The 22,010-nt window shown below is 49.5% G+C and overlaps 1 protein-coding gene across 1 annotated transcript in view; it reads left to right on the top strand.

The window, feature by feature from the left end:
* CACNG3 (calcium voltage-gated channel auxiliary subunit gamma 3) overlaps positions 1-22,010 on the top strand; it is an 81,035-nt gene that overhangs the window by 49,978 nt on the left and 9,047 nt on the right. Inside the window, exon 2 of the mRNA XM_045776484.2 lies at positions 20,102-20,185. Coding sequence (XP_045632440.1) covers positions 20,102-20,185 — 84 coding nt within the window. The remainder of the gene's footprint in view (positions 1-20,101; positions 20,186-22,010) is intronic.

Genomic DNA, 22,010 nt, shown 5'->3' with positions numbered 1-22,010 from the left:
TCACTTCCTTCAGTCCCGTGAGCTGTAGGGCCCTCACCCGTGAGATGTGAGTCAAAGTGCACAGGGAAAACCATAGCAGGGGAAATGCCTCATGTAGTCCCGGGACACAGACACCATCAACAGGATCAGCCTCCCAGACTGGAACGAGGGGACGCCTGTGAATGAAGGGCTCCCACCAGGGGAGTGACCCACCAGGCTGCATAGTGTCCTAGGTCCATGCTAAGTGCCCTATTTATATTATCTCATTAATTTGGCCACCTCAACTTTCCCGTTGAGAAAACTAAGCTTAGAGGTGTTGAGAAAGTTGAACAAGGTTGCACGGGCAAGAAGGGGGCAGCAGGGTTTGAACTTGGGGTTGGCGATTCCTGAGCCTGGGCTCTTAAGTACCAAGTTCGCCTGCCAGCCTGGTTCTCTCTGAGGCCGCTGGACGACACCGACGTTTCTTGGAAAGGAATCGGACAGTGGGAGGCAAGCATAGAACAGAGGGGACGGGTGCGCTCCCCAGCCTCCTGGGGAACAGAGCAGAACACTGAGCCCTGCTCACACGGAGACCTCAGCACCACAGCGCTGGAGGGAACGAGCCTCCTCCTTCTGCTCAGGCCAAGGAGCGGCTCTGGCAAAGTGGGGTCTGGAGAGACCACAGCCTGGTGTTGGCACGTGGAGCGTTCGCAAGGTTTGGAAGCCCAGAGAAACGGCAGGCCCCACCACCCCGGGCTGGGGAGCCTGTGTTTGTAGACGGCACCCATGGCTGTAAGGAGGTGAGGAGCCCCTCCCGCGGAGCACTGTCAATGCAGCGGGGAGGGGGCTGCAGAATGGAGAGAGCTGGACCCCCAGCAGCACCTCCTGGAGTTTGCACGAACACAGAGTTTAGGCCCGCTCCAGCCCTGCCAGCTCAGCATCTCTATCAGAGGCTGGACTTTAGCAAGTGCTCAGGGGATTCTGCACCCCCGTGAAGTCTGAGAAGCACTGCCCTTGAGGATTCTAGCCTCTGGGCCTTTGCACATGCGGGCCACCCAGCCAGAATGCTCTCCCTCTTTGTTCTTACCATGGCCCACTCACGTTCAGCATCCTGCCTCGGCCCAGACACCCCTTAAGTGGCTTCCTCCCCATCCCGCTGTGACGAGTGGTCATCGCCCCTTATTTATTGCCTTCATAGCATGTCCCCCACGCAGTGAGGGGCTTGTTCCTTCTCCCCCCACCTCCACAAAGCAGGGATGTCATTCACCTGACGATCCTCTGCAGCCCCGAAGCCAGCACACAGCACACACTCTGTAGATCCTTGTTTGGGCAAATGAATGAACCAGCATCACCTCGCTGCCTAGAGCCCAGCTCCTCAGCCCCTGCCCAAACCAGCTTCTAGGCTCACCACCCACTGGTTATTAAACAGTGTCTCCCTCCAGGCAAAGTCTCAGCAACACAAGCCCAAGGGCATTGCAGAGGGTGGGGGGAGGAAATGTCCTGTTACGGGTGGGTCACCGCAGCTGCTCTCATCCCATAAGGCAGGACTGTTAATGTTCTACGTCTCCGGGCATGGAACCTCTGTGCGGCCCACCCCAGATGGAAGGGGGTTACCTAGCCGCTTCCTACTCAGGGGGCTCCCCGACAGCCCAGCCGCGGGAGGCTCCCAGGCTCCCAGGCTCCCAGGCTTCAGGTGGTACCTACCTCGCCTGATGCCTGGTATCCAGACAAGACACTAAATAACATCTTGCCACATGGCGAGAAAGCTATTTGCTTTTCAATTCACAGTATCTAGCTCAAATTTAATAACATGACTTTGTTTCCATTGTATTTATTTTTGCAATGGACTTCTATTTACGGCCAGCGGTACTCGCTTCCCATTTACAGTCGGGTTATAAAGTTTCCTTTGAAAATAAATCTCCGTTTAAAAAAAAAATAAAAGTGAGTTGATTTAAAGAGCAATATAAGACAAAGACCCAAACTTAGGATATAAATACACGGAGAAAGCAGAAGAACGGAGGAATATGTGGTTTGCCAGAGCTGCACCTCTAATCTCTTCCTCAGATGCATTTCAGGAATCAGAATGGTAGGGTTCCAGAAGGGTGCTGGGGGGCGTCTCCCGGAGATGGCCGTGAACACCTCTGGAAAGGCATCCTGCCATCAGATAGACGCATTCGTCACTCGGCAGCAAACCTCGGAAACAGTTGCAACAAGTGAGACCGATAAAGACCACCAATGCTTTCCCACGGCAGCTCAGGTCAGGTTCCGCCTTCGGATGAGTCCGCGCCACGGCCTCGCGGTTTTGCTTCCAAATTACCGAGAAGGCGTTTTTATTTATTCAGAGCTGTTCGGGATTCAGAATTTTGAATTAGAAATGGTAGCCCTCGGGGGCGCCTGGGTGGCTCAGTCGGTTAAGCATCTGCCTTCGGCTCAGGTCATGATCCCAGGGTCCTGGGGTCAAGCTCCACGTCTGGCTCCCTGCTCAGCGGGTTGTCTGCTTCTCCCTCTCCCTTTGCCCTTCCCACCCACTCGTGCATGCTCTCTCTCAAAAAAATAAATATAATCTTAAAAAAAAAAAAAAAAAGAATTGGTAGTCCTCCGAAATCATACTCAAACTAACCCTAGCTGGGAGTTAATGAGTATCTCGCCATGTTATCTGCTTCATTAAGGTGATTGTACCCACTTGCCAGATGAATAAACTGAGGCCTCAAGGGTTACTCACTTACACAGCTAACACAATGGTGGTACCTGAACTGGAAGCCAGACAAGTGGGAGGGAGAGAGCAAAATGGTCCAGAGCTCACACAGAGCCACCCTCATGCCCTGGCGACTCCCATTCTCCTACTTGGATTGAAATTCTCACATCAGCATCATTCCTTAGTTAGGTGAGAAAGAGGAGACACCACCTCCAGGTGCCCCAGAGAAGTGCAGCGCAGCCGGCATGGGACAACAGCTCTGTGATCTCATTAACATTTCCACGGAACCCTGGGGCACCCCTGGGTACCTGTCAGAAACTGCCAGAATGAGGTGTAAGCTTCATGGCCATGGTTTCTTTTAGCCTCTAACCTGCCCCCTCCCCCTTAAACATACTTTGATTGCCTCCTTTTCCCTTTAAGATGCCACGTTTCCTGAACACAAACCCCACACCAGACAGACAGTGATGAGTTAGACATTTCTTTACATGCTACCTCTGCTTTTAGAAAATGTTTGAATTGGAAAAATATGGGAAAATGGAACCAAAACAGCAAAAATCACTCATAATCCACTTTTAAAAATAGAAAGAGGCAAACGTTGTCCTCCCAGTTCTGCCACTCAAATTCTATCCCCTCCCCACCCCACGGAGGTAACCACTGTTGAAAGTAACCTTCTCAATCTTTTCCTTTGCCTACTGAGACGTATCTGTATCCATGACGATTCTCCATCTAAATCAATATCTACCTATTTAACTGTCAATGCACAAAATAACCTATGTACAGCTGCTCAGGAAGTGCACAGCTCAAATCCTAGCACCCCACCTACATTAACGGCCTTATAAGCCATTTGAACATATTTTTTGCTTCACCAATGAGATGAGGCCTTTCCTATGGAACTGCAACTTTTAAAAAATACATAATTTTTAAATTTAAAAAATACATAAAATTTAACTACATAAATTAAATTTATGTATTTAATTAAATCAATTAAATTTATTAAATTAAATTAATTTTAAAAATTAAATACATAAATTTTAAAAATACGTAAAAAATACATACATTAAAAGATACAAAAAAAAATTAAAAATACGCACATCATGGATATCTTTCCTGGGCACCCACACAGTCAGAGTGATGGGTGCCTAATAGTCCCTAGTACAATGTACCTCAGTGAATCCAACCCTTCCCACCATAAGGTTTGTCTAAGACTGGGGTGCCTGGTGGCAGACTCAGTGAAGGGTCCAACTCTTGATTTCGGCTCAGGTCACGATCTCAGGGTCGTGAGATTGACCCCCACGATGGGCACGGAGTCTGTTTGACACTCTCTCTCCCTCTCCCTCTGCCCCTCCCGCTCGTGCTCTCTTCCTCAAATAAATAAGTAAATCTTTAAAAAAAAATTTTTTTTAATTTGTCTAAGATGTTTCCAAGCTTTCTGGCTCTTCCTCTGTCCCTTGGACAGTTATAGCAGCCCGCCGAGGATGCCTTCAGTACACCCGCTTTAAGCGAAAGAAACTAAAGCTCCGAGAAGTAGAGTAAGTTGCCCGAGGATGAAGAGCCAGTGGGCGGTAGAGCCAGAGGCCGTCCCGGGCGGCTGTGACTCTGTGTTTATGTGAAGCACCTGACTCGTCGTGGACCACAGCAACCCTCATTCAGTCAAGATCCTCATCTCCCCACATTAATATTGGTAAATATCACCCCCCCAGAGAGAGATCTTGCCTTGGCCGGGAAGGGCAGAGGGAAGAGAACTAACCTTTATTGAGCACGCACTATGCGTCAGGCATCCATTATTTGATTGAATTCTGAGAGACAAACCGCAACAAGAAAGCTTTTTAGAAAGCTACTAGTGTCCTCGTTTACTGAAAACTCAAGTGCGGGCAAAGTAAACCACTCCACGGGAAGTGGTGGAGCTGGGATTCGAACGCACGTCTTTGCCTCTGTTTCTACTGGATACAGACTGCGGCTCACAAACTCAAGTGTGCATGAACGCAATTTCAGTCTTCCGGCCGTGAACTTAGAGTTGTAATTTCCTTCCTCAACCTGCCCCTCCCCCCATCTCCTTTCCTGGTAACCGCTATCCAGTCCAGTCCCACAGGCGGGAGACTCAGACACCCCTGATGCCTCTTCTCTCCCTCCACGTCCACCACCCCTAGTCTGGCCAGTTCTGCCTTCAAAATACGGGAAGCCAATTAGCTTCTCCCGCCTCCCAAACTGCCTGTTTCCCCCAGGCCACCACTGACCGGCCATTGCTGTCCCCAAGGACCGGGTGGCCCCAGCTGCCCCTGGTTTACCCACAGTCTGCCAGTCACCTGCTCCCATCACCTCATTTGATTCCCAGAGCAAGCCTGTGAGGTAGGAAGGGTAAGACCAGGGATCTGCATTTCACAAACACGGACACCGAGACCAGGAAGGAAGGATCATTTGAGCAGCTGGGTTTGCAGTGCGGCTTTGGGGCAAAGCCAGTAGAACTGGGAGACAAATCCGTTTTGCTCCGGAGTCCACTGGTTCTTTTCAATGGGTAGCTTTTCAGACAGTTGCTGGAAGTTGAAACCACAGAGGAGTGATGAGAGATCAAATCCTGATGAACTTCTTTGAGACCCTGGATCCAGCCGTGCCTGCATCAGCCTCACCTCCTAGATGCATCAGTAACTGCTGAAATGTGGTAGCAGCTGGTGGCCAACCTGGTCCTTGCGGCAGGAGGCACACTCATTCATTTATGCAAGAAATATTTGATAAGGACGTAAGTAAGAAAAACTTACAGAGTAAAAGGAAGAGGAGCCCTGGGTTCCTAAGGATGAGACCCTTACTTCATGAAAGAAAAGGATCCACGCTGGGCACAGGCTGAGGCTGTGGCATGGCTGAGAACCCTCACGCCCGGAGAAGACCTTATGGAGGAATTAGGGTCTGGGAGAGCCTGGTTCCCGAGCCCCTGCTTAGTTAGTCACAAGGGAGCACACTCAGATACCGGAGTCAGAAGGACCTGCATTTAGGCTGTGAATTTGCCTCTCACAGGCTGTGTTAATTGGACAAGATACTTAACCTCTCTGAACTTCAATATATACATTTGTGGGGTTTTTTTTTAAGATTTTATCTATTTATTTATTTATTTTTTAAAGATTTTTTATTTATGTACTAGACAGAGATAGAGACAGCCAGCGAGAGAGGGAACACAAGCGGGGGGAGTGGGAGAGGAAGAAACAGGCTCACAGCAGAGGAGCCTGATGTGGGACTCGATCCTATAACGCCGGGATCACGCCCTGAGCCGAAGGCAGATGCTTAACCGCTGTGCCACCCAGGCGCCCCAAGATTTTATTTATTTTTTTGAGAGAGATAGAGCATGAGCAGGGGAAGCAGCAGAGGGAGAAGCAGACCCCCCGCTGAGCAGGGAGTCCGATGCAGGACTCGATCCCAGGACCCTGGGGTCATGACCTGAGCTGAAGGCAGACACTTCACCAACTGCGCCACCCAGGTGCACCCAATTTATACATTGGTAATAAGGTGATAACAAGAGCCGCTCTCTTTCAAATGGTGTGGTACAAGGAGGAAACGGGAGAACATGCTTCGAACACTGAGTACAGCAAGTGGAGATGAGAGAGAGGCCATAGCAGAGGAGCAGGAAACGCAGGACCCTGGAATCAGGTTCTGGGTTTGAATCCTGAGTTGGCCACAGATGGGATGTGTCATCGTGAGCAAGTTACTTATTTCTCTATGATTCTGTTTCCTCATCAAGAAAATGAGTATATAATAATAATAATACCTATCTAAAAGGGTTAGATCTATGGGCGCCTGGGTGGCTCAGTCAGTTAAGCATCTGACTCTTGGTCTCAGCTCAGGTCTTGATCTCAGGGTTGTGAGTTCAAGCCCTGCATTGGGCTCCACGCTGGGCATGGAGCCTCCTTAAGAATAATTAATTAATTAATTAGAAAGTTAGATCTAAAGTTCTTAGAACTGGGCTTGGCACATAACAAAATCTTTCATGATTTTTATTTTTTCATTTCATCATTGTTCTTTTATTCATGATTATTATTTTTTCACTTCATTATTATTATCATTAGTGACATAGTGAGCAGTTGATATATAATAGAAACGACAGTCCCAAAAAGGTGATCCCAAATTTGTGAAAACTCTCAATTGCAAATGACAGAAACCCATTTCAAATAATCATAAGAAGCCAAAACTGCTGGCTTATGTAACTGAAACACCCAAGGATTAACTGACTTCAGGCATAGCTGGATCCAGGGGGTCCAAACGATGTCATCAAGATTCAGACCGTCAATGCCTCTCAGCTCTATGTTCTCACCTGGATCCGCCGTCAAGCTTGCCCTCTCCAAGAGGAAGCCCTCGGCAGCTCCAGCTCCAGCCTACTGCCGGAGCAACCCAATGGGAAAGAACAGGTTTCTTTCTCAACAGCCCTAGCCAAGCCCACCAGGTCACGTGCCCATCCCTGACTCAATCACTCTGGTAGCCAACCACAGCAGCCAGGCAAATTTGGGACCCTGGCAATGACTGAGTCACATGCCCACCCCGGAGCTGACCACGGGGCTCGGGCTACTCCCCGCCACACACACAGGCTGCATTGAAAGAGAAATGGCTCCCTACAGTGGAGTTGGGGTGCCCTTTAGCAGAAGACAGGAGAATGGATACGTCTCAGGCGGTGAGAACAGACATCTGCTCCGGGGTCCTGGTACTGACTAGTGACCTCAGCCTCCCTGACCATCAGACAGGGACACTCCGCGCTATCTCCCCACAGCCCGCTGGTCCTGAACCCGCCTAGCTAATGACCCCTGATGGTAGGCTCCAGGCCTGAGGCTGGCTGGCCACACCCAGGGGACAGGAAAGGGACATGGGGAATGGGGAATGTGCTGTGAACCTGAACCTCTTTCTAAAAAAAAAAAAGCCACAGTCCTGGGTGAGGGAAGAAGGGAAAGGGGAAAGCAGAGAGCCCAGGCTTTCAAAGGCTCTGGAATAAAAGGAGGATCTCGGCCAGTGAAGAGATGCTAGCATAAGAAACTTGAGAAGAATCTAGATTTGGAGGAAATACTAATACTCATCCCTTCATTTACTCATTTGTTTATTTAATGACCTACTGTGTGCCAGCCACAGTGTGAAGACAGCAGGAAACAAGATGGAGATGCGCTCTTGGAATTTATAGTAGTGGAGCATAAACAGACCTGTAATGAAACCCACAATAATTTATTTATAATATGCCCCCCCCAAAAGAAAAGCGTGGAGTGCAGTAGAAACAGGTATTTAGATGGCATCAGCCTGAGGACACGCTCATGGTAAGATCTTAAGGACAAGTAGGAATTAATCAAATGGAAAATGGATAGAAGAAGGGTGTAGGGGGAAGACAGAGAAGAGGTGCAAAGGCCCTGAGGCAGGTGAGAAAAACAAAGCCTTATGCAAGAGGAGTGTGGGTAGAAGGAGCTGCAGCGGGGCAAGGGTCAGATCACACAGAAGCACGACTTTTGCCATTAACCCACGGGAAGCCACCTTGTCTGAGATTCCCTCGGATGCAACACACAGCAGACAGACATTCAACAAATAATTACAAATTACCTACTTTGTACGAGGTCTCGTGTAAGATGTCTGAGATACAGTGGTGCTTATCTCCCAGCGAAGGAGTCCGAAAATAAACAAGGCAATAAATACAAGTGAGATAATTAGCACGCTCACATATAACCATAAGCTCTATGAAGGAAGTGACTGGAAGTATTCAAAGCAGACAGAGATCTGAGGCTGAGAATGAGCCAGCGCCACAGAGGGCCAGGAGAGAGCGGTCAGGCGGACAGGGCAGCAAACGCAAAGGCCTCACACACATAAAACGCATGTTAGAGGAACAGTAAGGGCCGCTGTTCTCAACCCCCTGCACATTCAAATCGTCTGGTGGGGCCTCTCAAAAACACCGCACCCACATCTGGAACCTCAGATGCAGCTCCGGGGTGGGGGGGGCGGTGTCCGGGCACCAGTGCTACTTAAAAGTTTCTGGGGTGATTCTGGGCTCAGCCAGGACCAAGAACCAGGCCTGGCTACTCAAAGTGTGGTCCCCGGACCAGCAGCATTAGCAGCGCCCAGGAGCCGGTTAGAAATGCCAGAAGGGGCAGAGCCTCAGGCCCTTCCCCGGACCTACAGGGTCAGAACCTGCCCTTTCACGGGGTGCCCAGGCCAGTCACACACATATTAAAGTTAGAAAATGGCCGATCTGGAGGACAGCAAGAGGGACAGGTGTGAGGAGTACAAGGAGGGACGGCAAAGAGGAGAGAAGGTCCGATGGGCTCTACTCTAAGCTCACAGCTTCCTTCCAAGTGCAACGTAAGTACACACACCACACGCGAGAGTCACACCCTCACCACACGCGAGAGTCACACCCTCACCAGCGCGCACCTGTAGTCGCATCCGCGCCCCGGCACCACACACCCCTTTCCGTTCTCTGCTTTTCTGGAATACATTTGCATCCACCTTTGCTAGCCCCGATGCCCCCTCCACCCACACCCCTACCCCATCACACACGCTGCTGCCCTTACACCCACCCAGAGACACCCCCCCACGCCTCCATCATATCGCAGCTCAAGAACTCTCTGGTGGGTGAGTGGGCAGGGGAACGGGGACTATCAAAAGGGAGACCCGCCTTCTTTCTCCTGCCCCAGGCCCTGAGCCAGGAGAGGAGCCCGGAGCGAAGCTCAGGTGCAGGGGAGAGACCACGGCGTCCGCACAGGTTGCAAGGTTACCTTGCAGAACTAAATCCCAGTGTGGTGTTTGCTCAAAATGCCAGAACTATTCCTGGATGTCAGGTGCAGTTAATGGTTGCCATGGCAACCACCCATGCTTAATGAATAGAAGAGAGTAAAAGATGCTGGATAAATGTCAGGGCCTGGGATGGATTTGCTTGGGAGCAAATCCGTTCGCGCTGGGCAGAGCTGACCAGTGAAGGTTGAAATGAGCAGTCCAGAGTGGCGGGAAACAGATCCAGCAGGCTCCCTCTCCCTTTTCTCCATTAAGCAGAGTCAGAATGGCACAAAATGTCAAAAAGCGTGACTTTCTGTACAGACAGTTTAAACATAGGCTCCGCTATTGTGGATTTGATCTTGCAACATGTTTACAGAGTTTGCAGGGGCAGAAGCCCGAACCCAGCTCTCTCAAGAGTTAAGACATGCCACTTCTTTAAAAAAAATACTGAATTATTGTTTCTTAATGAAGAAAGTGCCAAATCAGTGTTAAAAAAAATAAACTTGTGGAAAGACAATGTCAAGAAGATGAGAAGACAAGCCACAGGCTAGGAGAAAGTGTTTGCTAAAGACACATCTGATAAAGGATTGGGTTTTTTAAAAGACTTTATTTATATGAGAGAGAGAGAGAGAGACCACTGGGGGGGGGCACGTGGGCAGAGGGAGAAGCAGACTCCCTGCTGAATAGGGAGCCCAACTTGATGCTCCGTCCCAGGACCCTGAGATCATGACCTGAGCCAAAGGCAGAGGCTTTACCGACTGAGCCACTCAGGCGCCCCTGATATTTTGTTAGCCAAACTATACAAAGAAGTTGTAAACTCAGCAATAAGAAAAGAACCTGATTAAAAAATAGAACAAAGACCGGGGCGCCTGGGTGGCGCAGTTGTTGGGCGTCTGCCTTCCGCTCAGGGCATGATCCCGGCGATCTGGGATCAAGCCCCACATCAGGCTTCTCCGCTAGGAGCCTGCTTCTTCCTCTCCCACTCCCCCTGCTTGTGTTCCCTCTCTCCCTGGCTGGCTGTCTCTCTCTGTCAAATAAATAAAATCTTTAAAGAAAAAAAAAAATAGAACAAAGACCATAACAGGTACATCATCAAAGAAATTATCCAGATATCAAATAAGTGTATGAAAGGTGGCTCCACGCTATATGTCGTCAGGCGGGGCAAATTCAAACAACAAGATACTCCACAGCTATTGGAATGGTCAAAATCCGGGGCAGTAGCAGCACCAAATGCTGGCGAGGATGTGGAGTGACAGAAACTCCTTCACTGCTGGTGGGAAAACAACATGGAACGAGCCACTTTGGAAAGCAGTTCAGCAATTCCTTCCAAACGGAACTGTTACCATGTGATCCAGCAATTACACACCCCGGTATTTACCCAGATACTCCTTAGTATTTATGTCCACACAACAACCTGCACACGTCTATTTACAGTGGCTTTAATTCCTAACGGCCAAAACCTGGAGTCAACCAAAAGGCCCTTCGGTGGATGAAGGGATAAATACAATGGGGGTAACTCCAGACCATGGAGTGTCGTTCAGCGCTAGAAAGAAATGAGCTGTCAAGCTAAGAAACTTAAATGCACATTGCTAAGGGAAAGAAGCCCATCTGAAAAGACTACATCCTGGATGATTCCAGCTCTCTGACATTCTGGAAAAAGGCAAAACTATGGAGACAGTCAAAAGAACAGTGGTCGCCAGGAGTTGGGGAGGGGGTGCAGGATTGAGCAGGTGGAGGACGGAGGATTTTTAGGGCAGTGAACTCACTCTGTGTCATGGTGGGTACGTGTCACTGAACGTCCGCCCAGCCATAGGGTGTACGACACCGAGAGTGAACCCTCATCAAACTAGAGACTTGGGGTGATGACGGTGTGTTGAGGTAGGTTCATCGCTCGGGACAGAGGTCCCGCTCTGGAGAGGGACATGACAGCAGGGGAGGCTGTGCACGTGTGGGGGCAGAAGCGTTTGGGGAATCTCTGTACCCGCTGCCCAATTTTGTTATGAACTTAAAACTGCTCTAAAAAGTAGTCTGTTAAAAATAAAAACAAGGGCGCCTGGGTGGCTCGGTCAATGAAGTGTCTGCCTTCGGCTCAGGTCATGATCTCAGGGTCCTGGGATCGAGCCCCACATCGGGCTCCTTGTTCAGCGGGGTTCCAGGGCAGGGCGCTCTCTCCATCAGGCATCTCTCTCTGGGCAGATAAGGAAGGACTCTGGCTGCCTTGCCCTTCCACCCCCGTCACCAGCTACTTCTTCAAAGGGTGCACGGTGGCTTTCAATGATTCCTCTGAAGGCGCCCTCCATTCCCGCGGCTCCGCAAGCTCCTGGCGTCCAAAGAGCTCTTTTAAAACTATAAATCAGATTGTGTTTCTCAGCTGCTTAAAGCATCGCCTGGCTCCTTGGCGGACCTGCTCTCCCCCTACTCACCTCTCTGGGTTTCGGAAACACTCAGCATTATCCTTCCCTGGGGCCTTTGCTTAGTGATGCCCTCTTCCTAGAAAGCCCCTGGGTGGCTCAGCCGCGTAAGCGTCTGACTCTTGATTTTGGCTCAGGTCCTGATCTCAAGGTCATGGGATCGAGCCCCACATCGGGCTCCACACTCCGAGGGGAATCTGCTTGAGATGACAGAGCTTAATACAAAGCAGGCACCTCCGTAGACACGCGCTGAACAAAAGAGTGAATCGGGATGTGCACCAGCCGCAGCTCAGTAACATCAAAAGCGGATGTTTCTTCCTGCGGAACTCACTCACTCCCATTCCTATGGTTGTCTTATTAGAAGCCGCGAGCTGCAATTGCGATACCCCGCGTGCTTGATCGTCCTCAGACCGATTAGGTTAGTTCAGGGTCCCCATTATTCAGGAATTCATCCCCCAAATCCCCACACCTGCCAGGTTGCATGGACAAGCATGCAAACTCTATCTTAATATGAATATGTGCGTATTCATACTAATGGCCTGACCACACATAAAACCAGGCTCCACGAAAACACCCTCCCAACCCCACTCCACACCCCCCGTTTTGTACCCCTCAATTCTCAGTCTTTGTCGTCAGCCTTTCCCTGATTGCTAGCTCTTATCAACATGGGACAATCCGATGCAAATAGAGGCAAAACGATTGCAAAGTGAGATTGCATGTCTAGCAAAACACACAGCTTTGTGGTAACGGACGTGAGGAGTGACGCGCCATGCCAGCCGTGGGGCCCCCGCGAGCCGGGCAGAGGGACACCCGTGAGCAATGTAAGAAGAAAAAAACCAACAGCAAGGATGATGTGCTATGCACATCCAGTGATTTGAATATCAAAGGATTAAGAGAAGCTCTTGAGAGAATGATGACGTGCTCAAGTATTTTTTGCAAAAAGGGACCTACTTTATGATCCTGCTGTGAAAGTCAAACTTTGCAATCCATCTGGGAAAGTGAAGGATTTCATATTGGACTCTCATGTGATTTTATCAGAAAAAAGTATGTTCCCTTCCCAGCGAAAATCAACACAGCTTACTCTTCTGTTCGTCCCAGTGCATAGTTAGAAAAGATAAGACAAAATAAACATGTTCTCATAAGCGATCATTTCATTTTCGAGATACAGGTGGAAGGCACGTCTTTGAACCTCATTATTTACTATGAAATAAAGGTCCCTACTTTCGAGGGGACTCATCTTTTTTTTTTTTTAAAGATTTTATTTATTTATTCAACAGAGATAGAGACAGCCAGCGAGAGAGGGAACACAAGCAGGGGGAGTGGGAGAGGAAGAAGCAGGCTCCCAGCTGAGGAGCCTGATGTGGGGCTCGATCCCATCACGCCGGGATCACGCCCTGAGCCGAAGGCAGATGCTTAACCGCTGTGCCACCCAGGCGCCTCGAGGGGACTCATCTTGCAGGCAGTGGTTCTCAACCTCCACTGAACAGTTAGACTCATCTGGGGAGCTTGCAAAACTCCAGCTGCCCAGATGGATTAAGCAGGAATCTCTGTGTTTTCCAGCCTCTACTCCAGTAATTTCCAATGTGCAGCCCAGGTTGAAAACCACTGTTTGAAGGTATTCTCCTCCACTGTAATAGAGATCTGCTGTTATGCCAAGAACCCAACCTGCTTACAGTCAGGCAGTCACTTTTGCTTTCTTAAGTGTTCCTGGTACATAAACAAACCCGAGGTTCATTCTTTCCTGATTCCTTGAGGCCAAGTCATCATGACGGGGACCTAACAAAAGACCTCTGTCTCTGGACCCAGGGCTCTGGTCTCCAGCTGGCCTTGGTTTTGAACTCCGAGCTGGACTTTGGGAGCTTGGAATTTGGTTGCCCCAGCTGGGCTGGTGGCTGAGATGGGTGCCAACGTCCGGGCACTGGGTTGGCAGGGTTTCCGGGCTGCACCGGGTGCTGGGCACTGCCGCCGGGCTGGGTGGGCTGGTTAGGAGCGTCCCTCCTCACTCCGAGCCCATGGTAACTGCCCAGAGACTACTCAGAAGTGATGTCCCTTTTTTAGGTTGGGAGGTGCCCCAGCCACCAAATTCTGCCCCAGGACCATCGGTGTGGGCCATCAATGTCCAGAGGAGGCAGACGTGGGGGCCCCTCCGAGAAGACCACCTAGAGGTCTGCTGTTGTGGAGGAAGGACATCCAGGGGACAGCAGCCCCTCCGAAGGGTCTCCCTTCAGGACTGCGATCTTGAGAAGGGCAGGGAAGTGAAGTCATGCCTCCACTGTCCGCACCCCCCCCCACCCCAGTCTGTCTGCTCCGGATCCAGTATTTCCGGACTTAAGGCCAAAAACACTTAAGCAGAGCTGTCTTTAGATGACCCAGAAAAGCTCTATCTGGCCCTTGCCCAAACTTGGCATAGCAGGTGGTCTAGGCTTGTTCTCTCTACGGTGTGACCCGGTTAACCTGCCGCAATAGTCCCTCTTTCACCCCGCTGGCCTCCCTTCTGTTCTTCAAACTAATCAAGCTCCTTCCCACCTCTAAGCCTGCACACTTGTAGCAACCCCCGCCTGGAAAGCCGTTTCCCTGGCTCTCCGCAGGACCAGCTCCTTCTCTTTATGCAGGTCGGAGCCCAAATATCCCCCTCCCCCCCGCCACCACCCTGCCCCAAATGGCTCACCGTCTCCCCCTACCCCATGCAGGATCACCATCACATCATCCAGCTTGATTTCCTTCAAAGCATCCCTTTACAGTCTGTAGACTTTCTCCCCAATGAGGACGTAAGTGCTGAGGCCCAGAATCTTCTCCTGAATTCCTAGGGAGGGAGAGGGGAAGGAAGGACAAAGGTTGAACCAACCGATCTTCACAGCCCAGATCTTACACCTGTCCTACCCCAGTTCCCACCGTCTTACCACTTCTCCCCTGGAACCACTGGATCTGCCCCCCAGACCGACCACCACCGATACTCTGAACACCCTGAGTTACTCTGAGTTCCCGAATGACTTCTCTCCCACTCAGCAACGCTCTTGCTGTCGCACTCTGCCTGAAGCAAGGCACCTCCCTCACTCTGACGAACTTTTAACTACCCTTCAGATCTCAGCATAGACATGATTCATTCAACATTCAGTTAACAGAAATCATTCTCCCGAGTTACCAGGTGAACGAATTTTCGGGGATGAGGGAAATGCTTTCGCTTTCAATCTTATGCCTTTCCAGGTGTACTGTTTGAATTTTCCAACTATGAACACCTCTATTCTTTTAATTTAACGGGGATTATCAGAACACGGGATAATGGACTGCTTCTTATTTTCCCTGGGATAGTTCTCTGCATTGAAAAATACTCTAACCCATGTTACTTTTAAGTGTCAGTACCACAATGACTTAATTATCATCACTTCCTTGCGTGGTTTAGTATCTTGGAAGAAGCCACCTGACTGAGCTCTTTCGTTCATTCTACTATTTTATCCAGCAAATGGCCTTGAGCTTTTGCAAGTAGACTATTCCCTCAGCGGAAAAAAATGATAATTTTGTCCTCTTGTTTCTCTTGCTCGTTACGCTTGATTCTGCCTTACTTCTTCTCGCACTAGAACGTATAGAACCGTGGTGAATATGAGAGGCGATGGTGGGCATTCTATCTTCTTCTTGATTTTAATGGGAATATTTCTAGGGTCTGGTCTTTTATCTTATTTTTATTTAAAGATTTATTGATTGATTTAAGAGAGAGAAAGAGAACACGAGCAGGAGGGGCAGAGGGAGAGAGAGAGAAAGTCTCAGACAGACTCCGTGCTGAGTCTGGAGCCCAACACAGGGCTCGATCCCACGACCTGAGTGGGATGCTTAACCAACCGAGCCACCCAGGTGCCCCTCTACAGTCTGGCCTTTTAGAAGGATTTTTGGTTGAAAGGCAGTCCCCTTCCTCTTACGAAGGACGTGTTCTTCCATTGTCTGAGCCAGAGATGAACCATCGGCATGATCTTTTCTGCAAAGGATGAGGCTTGTTTTCACCAGAAAACCAGTGTCTGCGAGTGTTCACCATGTCAGGAACTCTGTACTGGCTCTATCTGCCATTCTGGACCTCTTCTTGGGGTTCTGGGGTCTCGAGGTCCTGGGGTCTGTGTGTTCTCACAATCTAACTCTCACACCTGCCCCCCCACCTTCCCATCGCCTCTCCCCTGTAACCACCGGACCTGCACAGGCCAGCCCCCACTGATCCTCCTCCTGGTTGACCCCATTCCTGGGTCCTGCTTCTTTCTGCCGCAGGGCCTTGGCTTAACCTGGGCCTGGGACAGTGCTTGCCCCCATGTCCTGACTTCATCTTTGCAGGGTCTATGTTTTCAACATCTCTCTTGGTTCCGTCCTCTGCAGTTCGCAGGCAAGTCCTACCCCATCCTATTTTTCTTAGATTTACTGAGATGGGGAAATACTCCTGAGAAAATGTAAGTGAGAAGAACAGCATGATCTCAATTTTATAGAACGATTTGTGTGTGAAAGCATGGAGGGGGGGAAAAGTCTGGAAGGAAATATCCAGAAATGCTAAATAGTGGTTATTTCTGGGAGCTGGCAATATGTTCCTTGTGTGAATGGCCAAGTTCACTTTTTGATGAGTGTGTGACTTGTGGTGCCAGAAACTTCGTCTTCGGCGTGGAGTCTTCCTCGGGGAAATTCTTGAGTTCCTTCCGTCTTATATTGCTTTTTTAAATCTCCTCGTAGCACCAATGTGTCTCTTCTGATCCTAAAATACCTACCAAAACCAATGGTAGTAATAGCGAGAATTGATTGAGTTCTCACTAGGTGCTAAGAGCCGTCCTAAGTGGTTTACGTCATCGTCTGATTAAAAGTGTACATGCTGAGAATACCGACCGACGCTCTGTCTACGCTCGTAGCCCCAGTTAATTCTCGCGACAACTCCACGACGGTGTTCTTCTTACTATCATCATTCTATGGAAGAAGAGACAGGTTTGGGGAGGTCCTTCGCCTTAGGTGCCTCAAGTGCCGTAGGGCCAGCTGGGGAATTAGACCAGCTGGAAAGTTCGTCCCCGGGGCCTACAGGGGCTCCAGGAGCCCAGCTGCAGGGGACGGTTTATGTGTGGAAATGTGGAACAGAGCTCCCCGTTTTTTTAAAGAGAAGCTACAAATGAGGCTTTCCTGTGACAGATCCTGAATTTTAAGTTGCAGGAGCATATTGAATTTAAAAAAAAAATACTGCAGGTATAAAAAAAATAAAACAAAACAAGCCAAAACGCCAAACAAAACATTCCGTGACCCAGATTTGCCCTAGACGTTATGTCCTTTAGAAGAACCGGCCTGACCGATGTCCTCCAGCCCCCCCTGGAAGGCCCAGACACCTCTTTTCGTGTTACCTCACAGGACAGGGCTCTTTAGACCATGGATCAGCAAAATCTACCTCAGCCAGAGAGCAAATATTTTTGGCTCTGCTGTTTCTGTCATAGCGGCTCCACTCTGCCATTTTGGGGGGAAGCCGTCAACAAAGGGGCGTGGCTGTGTTTCAATACGATCCTGTTTACAGACGCTGAAATCTGAATTTCATATCGTTTTGTGCATGTCGTGAAACAATATTCTTCTTTTGCTTTTTTTCCAGCCGTCTGAATATGCAGAAACCATTCTTAGCCCAGGGGCTGCGCGGGAACAGGTGGTAGGCTGCTTTAGACCCTAAATACTGGTGACTCTTTCTCCAGGAGCTTCTGGTGTTTGCAGCTCTAGGCTCTAGGATCCAGCTGCCCTAACCCACGCTGGGAAAGGCCCTGTCAGAAGCAGGTGCAGGCATGTGTGCGGCTCCTTATTCCCACCTGGTTCTGACTGGTCTGTCTTAGTGGAATCCATGTTTCGTCTTCAGCTGAAACTTTCTTCCCGTGAAAGCTTTTGTGGGGGCTCCTGGGGGGCTCAGTCAGTTAAGTGTCTGCCTTCGGCTCAGGTCATGATCCCAGGGTCCTGGGATCGAGTCCTGCAGTGGGCTCCCTGCTCAGCAGGGGAGTCTGCTTCTCCCTCTGCCTCTGCCCTTCCCCCCCATCTTGTGTGCTCTCTCACTCTCTCAAATAAATAAATAAAATCTTTAGGCAAGCAAGCAAGCAAGCCTTTGTGGTGTATGTCAAACAGCTAACAATAGTTGGTCCCACAACCACCGCCTTTGCCCTGCTCCATAGCCCCCAACGTAGATCGTGGAAAAAACATGGTTGATGGAAAAACCACTGGTCCAGTTCATTGCCACAATCAAGAGCTGGGGGTGGACAAAAAAATTAAGATAAAGCCACCTGGCGAAGGACGTTGCTGGAAGAGAGTACAACTCACGATAGTGGTTAAGAGCTTTGGCTTTGGAGTAGGGCAGACTTCCATCTGAGCCCGCCCCTTATAGCGGCGTCCCTTCACTGAGCCTGTTTCCTCCCTGTCAAAAGGGATCATAATACCAGGTACCTCATGAGGCTGTTTTGAGAGCTAAAGGGGGTAAAACACATAAAGGGCTTAGGATGGCACCTGGTCCGAGGTATGGGCTCAGCATGTGTGACTTATTCTGATTTCTTATCCAGCTTGCCAGAAGGGAATGGGGCTTATAAACAAACAGGTGTATGTGAATGGAACTCTAAAATCTAAACAAGAGAAGAATGAAGCCTTTTTTTCATATCAGGGAAGAAGTTAAGACTTTGTGTTTCTTCCAAGAATATCCTGGAGTCGTCAAGTCTTCTCTCCAGGACCCCTCTTCTTGGTTCTGAGTCCATTCTTTGCCTGGTGAGCAGAGAATCAGAATCAAGGGGGTCCTTTACATACAGCCTCGCATTTATTGGGAAATGCCTCTGGCTTGGAGCCTACTTATAGCTGGGTTAAATGCATGGCACTCATTATTTTAAGACAATTATTGACATAATAATAATGGCTACCGTCCATAGTGCAACAGTGAAAACCACAGGCTTTGAAGCTTGAATTCAGAGATCGATTCTTCTCCTCTCCGGCTGTGACACCTCAGTCTCTTCTGTGATCTGGTTACCTCATCATCAGATGTCAGTATTAAGAGCCCCTACCTCCCAGGGCGGTGGACAAGAGTAAACGAGAGAAGGGATGTAAGGTTTCAGCTCTGTGCCTGGCCCACTGGAAGCATTTAGTAAGTGCTGGCCGCAATCACGACACGCCTAGAGTTTTGCAAAAACTATCTCATCTTCATATATGGCCTTATTTAATGCCTGCAGTAGCTGGCCTGAAATATAAGGCCAGATCTCCGTGAACTGCTGTCCGCAACATCACCTGCCCTTCCCCCTCCCCACCACGTTCTCAGGCCGGGACAAGAACAATGATGTGTAATTCCATGCTGTGTTATGGTGAGGAGTTCTGAAATTGTTGTCATTTGTAAGAACTGGCAGAGCCATTAGCTGCCCCAGAGATGGGTTAATTGGCTAGTTAACAAACACCCACAAGGATTATCAAACACCAAGAATGATTTAAGTCAAACCGATATTGAAGGAAGAAAAGGAAGTGGTGGTTGGCGGTTTCCCCAAGATGGACCTGTGCGCTCTGTGCCTCTCGAGGGCGTGGGCCACACGGCGGAGCACAGCAGGCTGTGACCGGGGGCGAGGGGAGGTGGGAGGGGATGTCCTGTGTTGGATACCAGCAGCATCAGGGACTGTGGGCTACTCCTGAATCCATGCCCGGAATTGACACCTGGGAGACAGCAGATCTTGACTGGAACTGTGTGAGTTCAAGCAAAATCCTCGTCTGCAAAATGGAAAATTACTACATATAAATTCCATTTCCCTGGGCGCCTGGGTGGTTCAGTCGGTTAAGTGTCTGCCTTGGGCTCAGGTCATGATCCCGGGGTCCTGGGATGGAGCCCTGTGTTGGGCTCCCTGCTCAGCGGGGGGCCTGCTTCTCCCTCTGCCTCTGCCTGCCGCTCCCCCTGCTTGCGCTCTGTCAAATAAATAAATAAAATCTTAAAAAGCAAAACAAACATTTCCTTCTCCATTTCCTTCTCCTTTTTCCCCTCACCAGTGGCGGGGGCCCGGGAGAGGCCGAGGGATAGATAAGGCAAGACAGTCCTTATCGTGAATGACTGTGTTCAGTATCATAATGAATGAGAGCTATTTGCCCTTCTCCGAAGATCCCAACATCAAGGAAGCAGATTTTCTAGGAAGCGACGTCTTCTGCTTCTTTTTTTTTTCCCCTCCTCTACTGGTCTGTTTTGTGCCCTAGGACAGATGCTGATGGGCCAATATATGCGCAGCCCGCAACAACCAGGGAAGGATCTTCGAGGTGGGGGTGAGGACCCAGGCTCACCTCAGGGGCTCTGGCTCCTCCCCTCAGCTCAGGCCGTCATTTGTTTCCACAGGGACTTTCCGAGGAGTGTGCAAGAAAATCGATCACTTCCCCGAAGACGCTGACTATGAACAAGACACAGCAGAGTATCTCTTGCGTGAGTTCCCACTTCTGGGGTCTCCCCTGGAGGGGGTGGGGGCGGCCCTGCAGTCACCCAGCTGCCTCGGAGGCTTGTCAGTACCCACCCCTGGAAATGGATACTTCCAAAGGAGCTTCCGGGGACCTTCGCTACCAGACAGAGACGTTCAAGTGATTCTGATACCTAAGTCTCTTTAATGTCAATGAACTAGAAATAGAAGGGGAAAAAGTAGGTGAGTCAAAACTGAAAGGTTCTTTTTAGTCTGCTTAGGAAAAAAAATCTAAGGAATTTTCTTCCACTGGAATACAAGTTTTCACCTTCCCCGAGAGAGTTGAGTTGAGGTGCTAATGGGTGAGGTGCTAATGGGTGAGGTGCTAATGGGCACAGTCCTAAGGGGCAAGGCCTGGGAGATTAAATGCAAACCCAGATTTGCCTGTCTGCAGTTTCAGTCCTATTGGGGCAGGGCCAGCATCTTCCTGGGATTGTCCCAAGGCTGGTAACCTGGATATGACGTGGGACTGTCACAAATGCAGCCCGTGGGAGGGAGCAGAGTGCGGTGCCTTAGCGCGAGGGCTCTGGGCTCTTGTTAGACCTGGGCTTTTATGCCCTGCCTGACTCTCTGCTGCTGGGTTAAACCTGGGTACACTGCTTTACCTTTCCATCTCCCCTCTGTCCTTATCTAGTCAGAAATGGAGATGACAATGTCATCTACGTGACAGGCTCATGAAAATTAAATAAACTCTCGCGCATTACGCTCAGCTCAGGGCCCAACAGGGAGCCAATAAAGCAATAGAGGCTAAGCCCTTTTCCGTTGCTCGGGACAGGCAATAGCAAAGTCCAGTGGCAGTTATGCATCCAACATTGATCCTGGCACGGAGAGACTGTGACATTTCATGTCATCTCAATGTTAACTTCTTCAACAAGAATGCCTGTCAAGTTCCCTCGAAGGGGAATTTCAAAGGCATTGACTATTATTAGGGAATGTTAAATGTAAGGTTTGCCCTTTTTTGTTTTTAACGGCCATTATAAAGAAAAACTTGAAGAAATTGTCCTATTCAAGATTACGTTTGTAACTTGTACCTCGAGAAGAGTGGTTTTAACATTAGAACCATTTGTAGCCCTGCTCCCACCTGTTAGTCGGCAGATGTATGAGCCTTGAGTCATATAACAATGTTAGTCAGTATAGTTACTGTAGCAGAGGCGATTGAGAAAGTCAGTTTTCAGCTGATTTCTAAAACCTAAACATACCATTTCTCTTTTTCCAGTCCTTATGCACCTACTAGGACTTACCCAAATGCCTACTAGGATTTGTGCCAGCAGTTCGGAAAAACTTGGTACGGGGAGCACAGGGCGTATTTAGAGATGTAGCTTTGTACTTGGACCTCCTCCGAGGAATAGCTTTAAAGTTTTTGTTTACTGAGTGCCCATCATTTTTGTTTTTCTTTCCTGCTTTAATGAAACATTGTGATGTTTGCCCCGTTGGAGGCGAAAGAGCTATAACTTCTATTTCACAACTGGCAAAACTGATTTTCAGTTCTTCCCAGGGGTCGATTGCTTTTCAACAAAATACTTTGCTCCCCTCTGGGAAGCGGAGGTCCTCGCCCCCATCCGACGGTCCACCCATGCTTCTCCATTAGCCACAGAACCAGGCTAAGGTTCAGGGGAGGCCTTTACGAGCACACAGATGTCCTGCGAGGAATTTTGGAATCCCCAACCCCACCACACAGAGCCAGGGGCACGTTCCCGCAGGGCTCTCCAGACCCCTCCAATGCGTGAGCTGCCAGTTCCTGCTGTGGCCGCCCCGCAGTGGGACTGGGACTCGGCACATTGATTTTTCTGCCAT

This window comes from Ursus americanus, chromosome 2, assembly GCF_024610735.1.
Source record: "Ursus americanus isolate L20-20 chromosome 2, mUrsAme1.1.p, whole genome shotgun sequence".
Lineage (NCBI taxonomy): Eukaryota > Metazoa > Chordata > Mammalia > Carnivora > Ursidae > Ursus > Ursus americanus.
This window is presented reverse-complemented; position numbering and strand designations above follow the sequence as displayed.